This window comes from Ursus americanus, chromosome 12 (genome assembly GCF_024610735.1).
Source record: "Ursus americanus isolate L20-20 chromosome 12, mUrsAme1.1.p, whole genome shotgun sequence".
Classification (NCBI taxonomy): Eukaryota; Metazoa; Chordata; class Mammalia; order Carnivora; family Ursidae; genus Ursus; species Ursus americanus.
Window position 1 is genome coordinate 29079430 of NC_142138.1, and position 16684 is coordinate 29096113.

The 16684-nt window shown below is 38.2% G+C and overlaps 1 protein-coding gene across 1 annotated transcript; it reads left to right on the forward strand.

Annotated features, from left to right (window-relative positions):
* Positions 1 to 3: 3 nt before the first annotated feature.
* Positions 4 to 14121, forward strand: TYW3 (tRNA-yW synthesizing protein 3 homolog). Its single transcript, XM_045802013.2, has 6 exons — positions 4 to 291; positions 3012 to 3092; positions 4764 to 4862; positions 5079 to 5150; positions 7504 to 7637; positions 13660 to 14121. The coding sequence occupies exons 1-6, from the start codon at positions 118 to 120 to the stop codon at positions 13877 to 13879; spliced, it is 780 nt and encodes a 259-aa protein (XP_045657969.1). The 5' UTR covers positions 4 to 117; the 3' UTR covers positions 13880 to 14121.
* The last annotated feature ends 2563 nt before the right edge of the window (positions 14122 to 16684 follow it).

Consider the following 16684-nt stretch of genomic DNA (forward strand, 5'->3'; position numbering starts at 1 on the left):
CAAACGCGGAACTTAGAGGAAGTTTGGGCCTTTCCGGCCACCACCCGCTCCAAAATGGCTTCCCCCAGGGAAAGGCGAGGGCTAACGTCAAAGTATAGACTCTGAATTCTTCCTCGCATGGATCATACCGCAGAGTTCAGGAGATGGAAGGCGCAGTGTCTGAGCAAAGCGGACCTCAGCCGGAAGGGTAGTGTGGACGAGGATGTGGTAGAATTTGTGCAGCTCCTGAATGAGCGAGAACAGTACTTCACCACCAGTTCCTGCGCTGGGCGCATCATCCTCCTGGACGGGGTGAGGCCCTTTTGTTTCAGCTCTGGCCCTGTGGTGTGCAACACCAGGAGCCCTGTACCCACCCGGTGCAGCATCCCAATCCAGCCTGTGTTTGTCCTTCTGATGGGTGGTCTCGGCTTCTTTATGAAACTTAGAGGATGAATTAGACCAGTGCTTCTAAAACTTTAATGTGTCTATTAATCACCGGGTGCTCTTTTATAATACAAATTCTGATTCAGGAATTCTAGGATGGAGCTGATACTATGTATTTCTAACAAGCCCTCAAGTGATGGCGAAACTGCTGGTCTGAGAATACTCTTGAGTTGCAAGGATTAGAAAATTGGATTCTGAATACTAGGGGGATTTAAAGACTTCCCAGCAGGGCGAGGCAGCTTTTCTCTGCAATCGCCCTACGAAATCAACTACTTGACAGAATGTCTCCAGGGTTAGGGCGTTTACTGCCTCCTAATGGCCCACTCCGTTATTACAGCTCTGGTAATTTTTACATTACGCAAAGTACAATAGAATGTGATGTACGGATTAGTCTGAGATAGTGGTCAAGCCCTCAGGCTTTGGAGTGATACTGCTTAGATTCTAAGCTAATTATGGGACTTACTGGCTATGTGATTTTAGGAGGGTTATCTAAACTCAGCCCCTCCCTGTTCCGTGAACTGAGGATAATAAGAGAATTGACTTCATAGGGATTTTGTATAGTAGAAATGGGATAATTTGGAACATTTAGCATCACGCCTGGCCCATATTAAGTGCGCTATAAAAGTTAGCTGCATGTCAATTTTAACATTAGGATTGGATTCAGAGCATGAAAGAGCACACTCATAAGCTCATTTTTTAGATTCCTCATTGACTGGTAATTTGCTGGTCCCCCAGGTTAGCAGGGCCTGCATATTTTTATATTGCCACCATTGCCTCCTGAGCAGTGACACTCTAGCTGGGCTTACTCTCTCTCTTCCCCCATTTCTACTGCCCTATTTTACCTGGATTTCTGCAGCGTTTTCCTAACAGATCACTGATCTACCATTCTCTCTACCCAAACCATGTTACATACTGTTAACAGGCTCACCCTCCTAAAGACAACTCTGCACATGTCACTCATCCATGCTGAAATCTTTTATTACACATTTTTCCAACATCAGAAAATCCAGACCCCTTCTCTAGTATTCCAACCCTTCTGCTGCTCCCATATTTTCTATTTCTCTTCATGTTTATCTCTTTACTAAAACAGAACTATTCTCTTTTTCATCTTATATTTACCTGCCTTTGTCTTTGTTCGTATTTGTTTTTCCTAAAATGTTTACCCCCATCTCTGTATATTTGAGACTCTCCAAACTCCCCTCTCCCATCTGAACACAAACATACACACCCACTTATAAGTAATGACTGCTCCTTCTGAACTGCCTTAGGACTTTTTGAGAACCTCTTTTCATTTTATGTATATTATTTATTTTCATTTAGCCTTATTTCAGGAAGGATTTGCATCAACTTACAGAGAAACAATACAAGAAGAAAAACTAAAAGTGGAAAAATCTGAATGAAGGGAATATAGATCAGATGAAGCTAGAGATGGCATTAGTTCTCACACAGGCCCCTAGATTCTGTAAATTTGCTAGAGGTGAGGCACACCTTTGGCTCTAACATTTAGAGCAGCCAGCATAAGATCAGATAAATGTCACTGAGGTCATTCAATGAAAGCAAGCCAGTTATTTAGGACAGGCACAGCTCTTCCTCTTTCCAAAGCTAGACAGCCAAGTCTCCTGTGAATTCATTATAAAAATAGTTACTTTGTAGAAGTATAGTGATTTAAAAGTAAGTGTGGTTTCCTGCATCCTCTTTCCAGCCTCTTTGAGGGTAGGATCTGTTTATACCCAAAAAATCTAATAGAACTTTACAAATAAACATTTTTCCAGTTAATAAAGAAAACAAAACAAAACCCTGATGTTAAGTTACTAGCTTCTTAAAGCTTTGACCTTGCAGTCCTAGCTCTACCCTTTGGGACTGTATATAAAGTCTAATCCAGATGTTACAAATGCATTAGAGATGTAGAGATATTAGAAACTAGAGATGTATTATAAGGGTGTGAACAGCCCACCTGTCGGTGAAAAGTAATAGGTCCTGTGTGGGACTGGGACAGTGCTTTTTTACAAAGGGAATTCCAAGTTGTTTTGTTTGCTTGTATGCTTTCTTAATATTGTGCAAACCAAGGGGCACCTGGGTGGCTTAATAGGTTAAGCATCCGACTCTTGATTTCAGCTTAGGTCATGATCTCAGGGTTGTGGAGCCCGCTTTAGATTCTCTCTCCCTCTCCCTCTGCCCCCTCCACTACCCCCCCCCCCCATCACTTAGGCTCTCTCCCCTCTCTCTCTCCCTCAAAAAAACAATATTGTACAAGCCAAGTAAAACAACTAGAGTTCAACTCAGGGCTGCTAGCATAGAACCCCTTACAATAATCCCTTTTCTCCTGACAAAATCATGACCATATTTCAGAAAATATTAAGTTTTCATATCTTAATAAACAATTTGTTTTCTTTCTATCTCAAGTAATTTGGTTTCACTTCTGTTTTGGGTTAACTTTACCCAAAGCCTAGTGAATTGTTCTCAGCAAACTTAAAATTAGCACTTGGGATTATTAATCTAAGAAAGCTTACAATTATGCTATGTAATGTACTTATTATTTGTCTAAATATTATATGATTAAATTAAATTATGTTTATTTTTTATTTTAGGGTATAAATGGTTTTGAGGTTCAAAAGCAAAACCGTTGCTGGCTACTGGTTACACACAAACCTTGTGTAAAGGATGATGTGGTAAGTTTTTATATGTAAACTTAGAAATAAACTTGTAATTCACGGTCACATTAAATACATAAGAAAAGAATAGAACATTCAAGGTGGATTTATCTCCTTAGTTATAATGACTGAAGATTAGAAAGCCCGAGGAGAATTCATTACAGTGGCTTTTTTGATTTGGGAGCTAAAACTGTAAATATGAATATAAGCATTACTTATTGCTCAATGAAACACGTCCTCTTGGACATAGAGAGTTCATGGATATTAGACACATAGTAAATCGAAAACTTGAATTTCAGTTCTACCATTTGATAATTCTGTAACCTGCAATAAATTATACAAGGAAAAGGGAGCTTGTTGAAAGGGATTAGTACTATCTATATATTACCAGCATACTGATATAAATAAGTTATACATTATTTGTCTGGATTGCTTCTTGGAAATCTTCCTGTCTGTCCTGGATTATTTCGTTTCGGAAATCAAAATGTTTAGGTGAGTTCCTATAAGTTTGTATTAGTCAGGCACTTTACATTACTTGTTCAAGTGCTCAAATGTTGTCTTAGGGTACTCACTCATTCTTCATCTCCTTCTTTGGGTAGTGGTTCTTTCTGCATATTGGCCCTAATTCTCTTATGCTGCAGACAGTCTTTGTGGCAGGAAAAATAGCTGCCAGCAGCCCCAGCAGAAAAGGACTTCTTGCTAATATCCAGGTATTATTCCCAGAGGAGTCTGAGTCATCCTGCTTAGGTTAGATGTTCTCCCCCTGAGATCACTTACTTTTTCCAGTAGAATGGAATATTGTCCTTGATCAGACCTAGGCACTTGGCATCCCTGAGATTATGATAGCAGGAGTCATGAGTGATAGGGTCATGATTGACAGTCCCACCGAAATCAAATGGTGTGAAAAAGGGAGGATACAGCCCAACGATACTTGATGGACAGAAGTAACAACCACCGTGTATAAATTCTAGCACAGACATACATGCATCTCAAACTTCAATCTAGTAACAAAGCATTTAAACAGACCTTTCTTTTTTTAAAGATGTTTTATTTATTTTTGTGCGTGTGTATGGAAGCGAGAGAGAGAAGGGGGGGAGAGAGAGAGTGCAAGCTTGCTAGTGGCGCGGAGGGGCAGAGGAAGAAGCAGACTCCCCACTGAGCAGGGAGCCCATCTGGGACTGGATCCCAGGCCCCAGGATTATGAGCTGAAGGCAGATGCTTAACTGACTGAGCCACCCAGGCGCCCTAAACAGAACTTTCATACCATATTCCTTTATTTGTTTTTTAAAGTATGCTCTATGCCCAGCATGGGGCTTGAACTCATGTCCTCAGAATCGAGAGTCACGTGCTCTATGGACTGAGCAAGCCAGACACCCACATACCATATTCCTTAATGAAAATCTGTTATGAGTTAAATAGAGTGGTAGTTTACTTTCCAAGGTAGGGCTGGAAAGAATGACAAAAGAGGTTTATGGGAGAATTAGAAATTAGGTCTTTTAAAAGAATAAGCAGATTAATCAGTTTTTGGAGAAAGAGGACCAAGAAAGCAGAGTGGAAAGTTACTGCAGAAAAAAGATGCTGGATGATTGTGAATGTTTCTGGGAAAAACTGAAGTTGTATATGGTAAAGGGTCACCAGAGAAAAGGATCATATATTGGTGTCTGATGCTAACGTTTCTCCTTTATTTAGATGGCAGCTCTGAAGAAAGCAACTGGTGATGCCATTTTGAAATTTGAACCACTTGTTCTTCATGTGCAGTGTCGACAGTTGCTGGATGCACAGATTCTGGTAACATTTTATGATTATCCTTGAATTTATAGGTATGTAGGTAGATTTAATTCTAAGCTTTAAATCTACCAAAAAATAATGTGATGTTAGCTCAGTTAACTAGTTTTTTAATTTAATTATAGATTTGGGGTTATATATGTTTCTACAATTTTTAGAGCTAACCAGTGTATTTGATTAGCCAGATTATCAGAATTTAACCAATTTATTTTTTTACAGCATTCAGTGGCAATAGATTCTGGTTTCAGGAACTCCGGCATCACCGTGGGAAAGAGAGGAAAGACTATGTTGGTAAGATAACTTTTGGCAAAAAGCAATTCTTTGGGCATGAAGTGATTCAAATTATTGAAAAACCTCATTAGAGGTTTTTAGTCTTTAGTCTTTAGTCTCTTCCTACTTAAATCTTGCCATTCTGTTGCTCAGAAATCTTCAGTACTTTACTCTTTCCTACAAAGCAAAGTCTAGATTTCTTAGATTAGCCTTTGAGCTCTTATTTTATAGTATCTTCCTCTACTTACTTTCAACTGGATTCTCTGCGCCCTTCTCGTCCTAAATAGTCAAAGCTCAGTTTCATCAGCACCATGATATAGTAGAGAGACTCACAGGCAGGGGGTCTCAAGTCCTCCGCACGGACACTGGCTGCACCACAGCTGTGCTGTGTGAACTTGGGCAAGCTCCTAATCCCTCAGGGTCTCAATTTTCTTGGCCATATCAGGGGTCCAGCAAACTACTGCCCTGGGACCAAGTCCAGTCCACAGGAGGTCAGATCCCACTACTCCCACTTGATAAATTCCTGTCTCAGGTTGCTTTTGTGCTACAATGGCAAAACCGAGTAGTTAGGACAGATACTATATGGCCACAAAGTCAGAAATATTTACTGTCTATCCTTTTACAGAAAAAGTTTTCCAGCCCTGGACTAGATGATCTTTAAAGCCCTTTCTAAGCCTCCATCCTCTCTCAGTGCTTTCCTGGCTAAGTCAACTCCTAGTGATTTTGCCCTGTTATGATCTTCTATAGTATTTATTAATTGTAATGGTATGTATTCTTTGCTTTTGAACTGTTTCAGGTTTTCTTCCATTTTAGCTTCCTAGACTTTCCTATTTTCTATCTATTTTTCACAAATTGCCCATTTCCCAGATAGAGATGGCTTACAAAAGAAGACACCTATAAAGAAAAATGCCTAAATAGAAAGTCAAAGCCCACCATATTGGTTTGTGTCCCTGTCTCCTTCCCATACACTCCATCTGGTAGCCCAAGCAAGAACAGAACTGTTCATTCACTTTCCATTCCTTTGTCTTCCATATTCAGTTAGTTATAAGTCCTATCACATCTGCCTCTAATTTCGTATGCCCAACTCCACCTTTCCAAGCCCTCTGTCACTGTCCCTACTTAAGCCATCATGATCCCCAGTTTTTGCAATGGCTTCATGACTTATCTTCCTGCTATCCATCTTCTTCAGTCCCCCCAAGCCAATACTATCAGAATCCCCCTTTTAAAAAAGTCAGAGTCTCCATATATTTCCCCTGGTAGTCAAGGCTGTACCCATTTCCCTTATTTAAGTTTCCATTTACCTTATTTAAGTTCCCTTCCTGCTAGCATACTTCAGCTCTAGCCAGATAGAAAACTATTAGCTGTTTCCCAAATGTATCATGCTGTTTCATGTCTCCATGACTATAGATAAGTCGTTCTCTGGCTGGAATGTCCCCTGCCTCCATTTTTACATCTGGTGAAATTGCACTTATCCTTAAAATCCTAACTCAAATGCTACCTTTCCCATAAAGCCGAGGCCTCAGTCTCAATTAGTTGTTCCTCTTCTCTGTTTCCTTAGCACTATGTGTGTCTGTGTCTGTGTGCATGCATGGACACGTTCGCACATATGTGTGTGTCTCTCCTGGCATAGCACCTATGTTGTCTTGTCATTCTTTGTTCACTTGTTTATTTCCTGCTTTAAAGCATGAGCTCTTAAAGGCAAGGATCATATTATATTTATTCTGTGTCTTCCCACCTTTCATGGGGCCTAGAACACTGTGGACGCTCAGTAAAAGCTCACCGAAAGAATTTTTATTTCTCATACTAGTTTTTGTTGCTGTTCTTAACCAATTTCCACTGTTTGGATTGACTTGGAACACATTGACTGTTTCATCAAGAGGTTTACTAAGATTGGCAACCCTAAAGCATGGAGAAAGCAGCCACTTTGTGAGACAGAACACGATGGTTTATTCTCATAATCGCACTCTGCTCAAGCAGCACTAAGAACCTCTTCCACATCCAGTCCATTTTGATTTTCCCTTGAAGCTTCTGTTGAGATTTCATTTATTTTTTTTCTTTAAATAGTATATTAAAGCTTTCTAAGCTTTAGTGAGACTGAAACTGTTAAAGTGATTGGATTTTTGGATATTATCTGCTTTTCTGAAAGACAATGTGTAGAATGAGTTTCTTAAGAAATAACTTCACGTGATGGGAAAATCTATTTAATCTCCTTCGATTTCAGTTGTGTTTAGCTGAAGTATATAAAAGCATAAACTTAAATCCTGTAGTGGAACCAAACTGTGTTTAAACACGGCCCTGACTGGGACTTTTCTTTACTTATCTTCAGTGTCCCTAGTACATAAGTTGTCATATCTAAATTGGTTGTTCCTTGTAGGCTGTCCGGAGCACACATGGCTTAGAAGTCCCATTAAGCAATAAGGGAAAACTGATGGTGACCGAGGAATATATTGACTTCCTGTTAAAGATAGCAAATCAGAAAATGGAAGAAAACAAGAAGAGAATTGAAAGGTATATTAATTGGATATTTCTGTGCCATTCTTTATGTCTAGGTCATCTTTGAAAATACTTCATCTTCAGTTTATACTCCCAACTGCTTTTCTATTTGTAGTCTTATCACAGATTATAAAAACATGATCAAAGTAATAGATGAGAGTAGCCCAGACAGTAAAGGGAACTAAATGGAGTGTAAAGGGGAAGCTCCATGGAGGATAGTGGGACGTGACTGCCAGCTACAGGCGTAAAGGGAGAGAAACATCATCCCTCAGGTGAGAGAGCCCAACAGCAATGGGGACCATAACTGATCAAGTTGAAGGCAGCCAGGGGAGAGGTACATACTGCCCCCTGGATGTGATCTATTGGAGATTATCTAGAATTTCCTTTTGAGGAAAGCAACCTGGTTAATTTTAGCCTAATACATATTTTACATATGTGGCTGGTTCTTACGGATTAGATCTAGAATTGCCATAATTGTCCCAGGAGGAAGGATCATGACTATCAATTCACATCTTTATACTTTCTCTTCTTAAATTTTACCTCCTGGTAAATAAAATTCTTTCTTTTCAACTTTTTCATAAAAATAGAGTTTTTGACATAATGAAGTGACTATGATGCCATCTTTCTTCTATGAAAGGAATGCCGGTGATCTGCCGTCAGCAAGATGTACGCTTCTGAGTTCATCAAGGAGCGATGGCCAACTTGTTGTCATTTATGGTGTCCTTTCCCCTTCTCCCCACCTCCTTGGCTACCTCACAACGAGTCACTCACTGCCTAAATAATTCTTAAATCATTCTTCTCTCCCCATGTGTACTTTCACTTTCTTATTCAATACCAGTGCAATAGCCTTGTTAGCTAGTCTCATAGTAAAATGTTTCTAGTGTGTCTCTCCCAAGCCATTCTTTACGTCACCATCAGAATCCTGTCTGTAAGTGCAAAGGAATCCTTTTGTTTAGCTTGCCTGCTTAAGGTTCTTTAATACCTACAATTTTTTTGGAAGTAGCTAAGGCTGTAAGTGCCAGTGTAGCAGTGTACGACGGTGGAAAGAGGTAGAATTTGGCTCCAGAGGCAGAACTGAATTTGAATCCAGGTTCCACCACAACTTACTCAACGTTCTTGACTTCATTTTTCTTCTATCTTACTTGGGAGAAATACCTGTCTTAAAGAACAGTTTTAGTATAAATAGCATCTATATAAGGACTGGCCCGATCCCTGTCATGTCATGGATTCTCAGGGTAGGTAGCTCTTTTCCTTCTTCATTGACACATAGAAAATAAACCTATGATCACATCATTATAAACTATCCAGGCTTTCTTAACCAGGACTCCTCACTTGAACCACAGAATTCACAAACTTATTCAAGTGACTGTTTCTCAGTTCTTGCAACAATGGTATATATCTTGCATTCTAGATACATTGGAGAGAAGTTAACTCATTACAAACAGTGGATGTCTTAGGGCATTGGAGTTTAATTTGCTAGTAGAACCCTGGTTGAAAAAAGCTGAGGGGTTACCTGGCTACCAGGTGCTCTGAGCAAACATTCTAAACGAAGTGATCATTTCAATTAAGTACTGAGGAGCACCCAGCCACTTCACCAGACTACAGAGTTTGTACTCCATGTAGGTACTTATTGGTACCATTCCACAAGTTTACTACCGGTTCTTAGATTGTATTCTAGTGAGGCTCTTTGCTAAAATGTAGGAAGTAACAAATCAGTTTCTCTGTTTCCTTACTTGAATTTCAACAAGATTATAAATATAGCCCAAGAGCAACTAACTATACACCTGGTGAAGTTAATTGAGCCATGTTCACCAACTATAAAATCAAATTATACTTTAAATCCATTGACTCAAAAATATGTTTTGAGATTATAGTATGCATGCTGCTTTCAAGAGAGCCATGCTCATCGTATAAAATCAGTGAAAAATTAAAGAAGGGTAAAAAGTGTCTTAAGATACTGATTAGAAGATTACTTGTGAATTCAGAAAGGGGAACAAATTAGAGAGCTCCTTTGGGAACAGCTCTACATTCAACCAAATGCAGAGAAAAAGTTACCCTTCTTATGCGGAAAAGTGAAAAAAATAATAAATACTGGAGGTGATAAGTTCTGCAATCAGACTTTGAGTGCTAAAATTGGTTTGTCATAGGACCAAAGTTTCACCATTCAAATAACTATAGGAGAATTTTTAAAGTCATCCTAAACTGAAACTTTGTACCCATTAAACAATAAATCCCCATTCCCCAGACTCCCAGCCTCTGGTAACTACTATTCTGTTTTCTATTACTATGAATTTGACTATTCTAGGTCCCTCACATAAGTGGAATCATAATACTTGTCCTTTTGTGTCTGGCTTATTTCACTCAGTGTACGGTCTTCAGAGTGTATCCGTGTTGTAGCATGTATCACAATCTCATTCCTTTTTAAGGCTAAATAATATTCCACTGTATGTATATGCCACATTTTATTTATCCATTCACTCATCAATGGACGTTTGGGATTTTTCCATCTTTAAGCTATGCTGCTATGCTGCTTTGAATACATACGTACAAATGTCTGAGTCCTGCATTCACTTCTTTTGGGTGTATACCCAGAAATAGAATTGCTACATCATATGGTAGTTCCATGTTTCATTCTTTGAAGGACTGCCATGCTGTTTTCCACAGGCTCCGTGACATACCTGTTTTTTAATAAAAATGCTAGAGTTTAACCAAGTTAAAATATAAATACATGTCTATGCAAATAGGCTTCTTTGTTATTTGCGAATAATGGAAGCCTAAATGGGAATGAAATTGTGGCTGGATTTCATTAATTTTACATTCCTATTTTGGAAGTTTTAGAAATATCAGCTCTTTATTGCAAGTGGTCCTCTAACTGACCTGAAAAACAAGAATTCATTTTCCTAGAGCTGGTCTGAAAAGTTCTGTCGTGAAGAGAGCTAAGTGCAAGTTGCCCCGTGGCATGATAGTCTTGACTGCAGAAGTAGAGAACCGTAAGACAATTTGATTTTCTTTGAGGGTGGGGAAGACAGTTGCCTGCGCATACATTTCCCTATTCTGAGTTCTTTTTGTTGCCTGTGAGAGCTGAGAAAATTGCACTTTGGGAATTGGGCTTCAGAGTGCTGTGTAAAGGGGCACCGTATGAGGGGAGAGCATGTAATTGCAAAACAAATTTCTGACTTACTGAGAAAGATAGTTTCCCAAAGAACTTTTTAAAAATTCCCTTTAAAAAGGAAAAGGAAAAAGTATTTGAAGTATTTATTCTTGGCTTTCAGACAACGGGGTCTTTGTTCCATTTTACCATTGTTTTTGGTACCCCGAGGATGTAGCTTTGAATTCTTAGGTTTTTAATGGAAGATTAAAGTAAAGCACCTGCACCTGTTCCTCTTTAATTACTTTTTTTATGTGATTGACAAGATATTTTACACAAGCTATGAATTCTCTGTGACCGTAAAAGAGCAATTTAATCTTATCTTTAATTTTCTAGGAATAAAGTATAATCCAGAAAAAAGACTTGGTGACCTGAGTCTAAAGTTCAGGGTTGGGTGGAGAATGGTAGAAAATGGAGTTGCACATCATGGATAGCCTCTTATGATCAGATAGGGTGATCATACCACTTTTTGGCATAAAGTTTTAGACTTATGTTTTAGATAAAAGGAGTCATTCTATTGGGTCATTTTGTTAAGCTATTCTAAATAGGCAGTGTGGAAGATGAAAGGGAAACCAGTCATGGAAGTCACCCGGGATGATGGTAAGACCTGGAGAGAAAGATGTGCCAAGTATAGAAGTTTTCATGAATGTAGGAGACTGAACAAAATATCGGTAGACGGCATGAGGGGCAGATGAAGGTGTTAGTCTCGTGAAGTATTGGTGAGCCAGCTCAATTCGGACCTCGTCCCAACGCTGTGTTAGGTGGGATATAGAAAGAATAAGCATCTCCACTTGAGAGGAGTACAGAGCAGACAGTGTCTTTGTGGGGGAACCAGGTTTCAATGAAGTAAGGATATAAGGAAGCATTAAATTAAAAGGTTGTTACCACAGAACAGGGTCTAAAAAATTATACATCAGTATTTTTCAAAGTCTTTTGCTGTACCTCCTACTGTACTATTTTTCCTTGTACTGTACCTCCTTTTTGAGATTTATTCACCAAAGAAATATCTATTGAGTGTCTATTATTTGCCAAAGATGGTGCTGGGTATCAGGGTATCCATAACTGGTGAGTACATAAATTCTTGAAATATGGACAGGATATGTTGTAATCATGTTAGGTACATATTCGACTTGCGTGGAATATTTGGAAACAGGTGAGTATCTTGGGCTTTTTAGGGCAGTTTTAGAGCCTTTACAAGTAGAACTTAGCCTGTTCATTGAATTAAAGAAGAAAATTGATCCAAATAGCAATCTATTCCATAGGTGTCAAAAATTCCCTGCCACACTTTGCCATTATAATAGAACATAAAAGCGTGATGAGATCCCCACAGTGGTGAGGGAGTTCTCAACTTCCAGATGACTCTGCTTGGGGACCTAAGATAACACATCCATATTCACCTTTTTGTTTAGTGGTTATTTGTTCACTTATTTTTACCAAATGACTCAGCATTGTATTGCATGCTAGGAATGTAACAGAAAACAAGATAGATGGGGTCCTTGGTCTCATAGAGTTTATATTCTACATAAATGGTAATACTGAAAACGTACTTTGTGCCAGGTGCTGTGCTAGGTACTTACATATATCTCCTGTAACCTTCTGACAACCCAGCTCGGTACAGGATAATGTCCAGTTTTGTAAATGAGGAAACCGAGACCCAGTAAGGCTGGAATTAGCCTACCTTTAGCTTTCCCAGTGGAATGCGCTTGAAGCACATGCAAGACACCATGCCACCTCGCTGCCTTCCCACACGTGCTGAAGGCTACTGTGTCAGGCAGAGGATTGTATTAGGTGTAAACATGGGATTAGAAAAGACATGAAGTCCAATTTTTGGGGAACTAACAGTTTATTGTACAAGATTAACACTAAAACTAAAACAGAAAAATGAGGAAAGAAAAAGAGTAATTTACATTTAAAAAATCAAGATAGCTGATAAACACCTGAAAAACAATTTCACTTGCAAACAAAAAATGATAATTAAAATAATAAGATACCATTGTCACTTTTCAAAGTTATTTTTAATGGTAATATTCAATGTATGGGTGAAGTGGTCTTTCAAGTACTGCTATTAGAAGCATATTTTTTTGAAATTCTGGAAAACAGGTAGTATTTATCAAGAGCTTTATAATGTTTATCCCCTTTAACCAGGTAATTACATTTCTAGCGGTCTGTCCTAAATAAATAGCTAGAAACTCAGATCACTTTATTTTTAAAACTGTTTGTCACACGTTGTTTGTATTAGGGAAAGTTTGAAAATAAATTAAGGCCAACCTAGATGACATAATGTTGTACGACCATTTAAAAGTGTTATTTTGTAGTTTATTTAATGATATAGAAAATGTTTTCAATATATATTAAATTTGAGAAAACAATGTAAAACTATAATAATTCTGTAAAAGACAGTAGGTCTATGGGTACATAAATAAATACATTAATTTGGAATACATTAATAAACTGGAAAGAAAAAAAATGTTGAGAGGTTATTTCTAGGTAGTTCTGTAGAGGTAGTGTATTTTTAACCTCATATATTTGCCAAATTCTCTAAAGTGAGATTTTATTACATTTATGATTTTTTATAAAGAAAAATAATTTCTCTTCTGGTTTTTACCTTTTTTGTTTGACTCCTACATCTGAAATAGAAATTGAGGTAGAATACAAGTTGTCAAGAGGTATTTCCAACCCAGTTTTCAGGAGTGTTCTTGAAGAACCGAAAACACACTTCCTAATTAAGTGATCATATAAAAGCAAGAAGCATATTATTTCTCTGCTTCATTTTATATTTTAAGGTTAATATGGAACATTATCAAATGTATAGAATTTATAAGTTCTAGATGTATTTCAGCCATTCTGTTTGAGAACACAGATACAACAGTAGTACTTATTTCTTTACAGGTTTTACAACTGCCTACAGCGTGCTTTGGAAAAAGAAACTATTACTAACTTACATCCCAAAGAGAAAATCAAAGACAAAAATAATTCATCATATACTCGTAAGAAGAAAAGAAACCCAGAAGAAGCACATGGCAAATGTCTTACTGAAGAAAATGATAAAGAGTGTGAAAATGATGATGACCCAGGAATCAGTGTTAGTATCTTCCCTGAAGATTACTAAGATTGTGTCTTGGTAGAATAATGTTTCTAATAGATATCACAAAGCTGCTCTTTACAAGAGTATTTTAGTTTCTTGAGTGTATGAGCCATTCAGAAAAGCAAGATTTATTCTTTCTCTATATTTTAGAGAAATCCTTAGCTTTTCAAAATAGCTGTGTATAATATTTGCTCATTAAATACCATCTGTTTTAGTCACATAGAGATTAAAATTGCAAAAATAAAATAGACTTTTTAATGCCTCTCTTTTTTGAGTTTCAATTTCTACTTCTGCAAAACAGAATTATAATATTCTTTCAAGAGAACCTTAACATTGGGAATATTTGAGTAAAAATCATCACATTTTCCTTTTTTTTTTTACTTTGAAATCTCCAGCCTTTATAAGGGGATGAGTTTGCTTCTTGTCGCCGTGGAGTCCAGTAACAAGCCCTTCCCTTTCTTTTGACTTTGTGGAGAAAACAACTGCTACGCTTTTTATTCAGGACAAAATACCTGAACCCTCTTTTCTCATTATTTCTCACAAACCAGAGCTTGCCACTGGCATGGTCTCTGCCACACAGGTGGGCCTGGTTTTTCACTAAACCTGGTCAGAAATGATAACTTAAGACCTAGGAATCTTTATAGAATCTTTATATACTATTTTGGAAAGTTTCAAGGAATCAAAAGACTTGGGTCTGAGTTCTGACTGCTGCACAGAAATTGGGGAGGTCCTTGAACAAATCATTGTTTCCAAGGCTTTCCAATTCCTCTTCTGCATAATAGTTCTGACACCCGCTGTGTTTACATGACAGGAGTGCTGACAGCATCACGTTAAATAAAAATGAGAAAGTTATTAATAGACTTTTGCATATGTGTTCCTATTTATTTCTCATTTGTTTTCATTATAAAATGATGCTTTCATACTGTATTTTCAGAAAGTATCAAATCATAAAAGTTATACTTAAAGAGAAATTATTAGTCCTAGAACTAATAAACGCTAGGATAAAATTACCAGAATGTCAAGAAAAAAATTTTACAACATTGTAAACATTGAGTTGTGATTATGGCATTTCCTAATATTTTTATAATTTGTCAAAGTTTTATTGTAAATTTGTATAGATTTGCATCCCAGATGCTTGCCTTCTGACATGTCATTTTGCACTCTCATTTTAAAAACAGATGGACTTCAAAAACATCTATTATTCTGTAAATAAATTCATCAGGCATGATGTCCAAGGAGTTTTAAAGTTCTTGAGATTTTTCTTCACTCCCTTTTTCTATCATATCTCCAAACTTCTCTCTTTTAGGCCTTTATTTTTTTTTAATGATTTTTTATTATATTATGTTAGTCACCATACAGTACACCCCCGGTTTCCGATGTAAAGCTCAATGATTCATTAGTTGCGTATAACACCCAGTGTCTTTTAGGCCTTTAAAATGAGATTCTAATACTTACTTTTCTAATTTCTTTTAGCATCCCCGCAACCCTTAGGAAGTCTTCCAACACAGTCTTCTCCTTCATTATTCCAGAAAGAAGCTCTTTTGAGTCCTCAATCCCCTTGCCACCAGCAGCATTTGGTGCTGTTAATCACCTTGCACCTATGAGCATCCCAAATGCTTTCTTCTAAATTGCCCTGATTATGGCGAATCCTTCTCAAATCTTTTTCTCTCGAAACTTTTAACCCTTTTCAATATTCATTGTACCTTAGAATCACTTTAGAACTTTGGAAAAATACAGAAAGGATCTGAGACTCCAGGGAGGGGCAGTAAGCATGTGTATTTTTTTTTTTTTTAAAGCTACCAAATTGTTCTCTAATTGTAAACCAAAGGGCAAAAACGTGTAGGCATTCCCATATTTCTGTCTTTGGTTTTCTTGGTATTTCTCTCTTCATCCCAGCCATCTCATCCATTCCAGCAGCTCTGACCTCTGAGACAATAACTCCTGACTCCTGCCCTGACCTGCCTGTCTGCTAAGCTCCAGCCAACTGCGGGGCTTCTCCAGTACAGTTGTTAATTTCTAAGGTCTCTTGTTACACCGTTTCCTGGTTCCTCCGCTGGAGAGAGCAGGCTTTTACTGGGACCTCTTTTTTTTTGGTCTGAGCCCACTGACATTTCTGGTTCCCACTTTTCCAGTTCCCAGTCCAAGATACGTAAGGTAAGAAGAAACCCCAGAGAACTTACCACTGTGTTGTTCTTTAGGTCCTGAGATGCCTAGCCGGTCCACCTTCCCCTCTTCACCTTTCAGTCTTCTTATGTTTGCTTTATTTATAATGCCCAAAGTTTTTAGTTGCACTTAGTGGAAGGAATGGGAAAAAGCATATCTACTCCATCTTCCAGAATCCGAAGTCTAATGTATTTTTAAAATTATTGGTAACATCACATTGTCAGAATATTGTTGACACCTTTGGAACCTATCCCAATAGCCACGGTTCCCTTTATTTGGGGCTGTGCCTCATCTCCCAGCTCCAATGCTGTGCTGCTCCTGCTTTAGGCTTCTTGAGCCTCTCCACTCTAAGCGAAAGAAAAGGCTGGAAGTCTGTTTCCTACCCACCTCCCACCCTGCTGCCACATACACACCCACTGTCTTGTAGCCAATAATGACAAGTGCAGAGCTTCAAAGGCAACTCTGTTGCCCAGACATTGGATAAACTTGGACATGCAATTGCCATTTAAGCTCCCAGCAGTGTCAGGCTGAGGCTGGGACGTCACCTGAATCCTATCATGTTTTTCCCATTTCCTTACCCGTTTCTCCTGGGAGTGCCTGCTTAATAAATCCCTTGCACTAGAATGGTGTCTTCTGTAAGAACCTAACCTAAGACAGGTATTGAGA

What these genes read in the sequence shown, in the direction of transcription:
- TYW3 (XM_045802013.2), top strand. Translation starts at nt 118, where the DNA reads ATGGATCATACCGCAGAGTTCAGGAGATGGAAGGCGCAGTGTCTGAGC. An exon ending in CTTGTGTAAAGGATGATGTG is followed by an intron (nt 3,093 to 4,763) that starts GTAAGTTTTTAT and finishes TCCTTTATTTAG; the next exon opens with ATGGCAGCTCTGAAGAAAGC. An exon ending in AACAAGAAGAGAATTGAAAG is followed by an intron (nt 7,638 to 13,659) that starts GTATATTAATTG and finishes ATTTCTTTACAG; the next exon opens with GTTTTACAACTGCCTACAGC.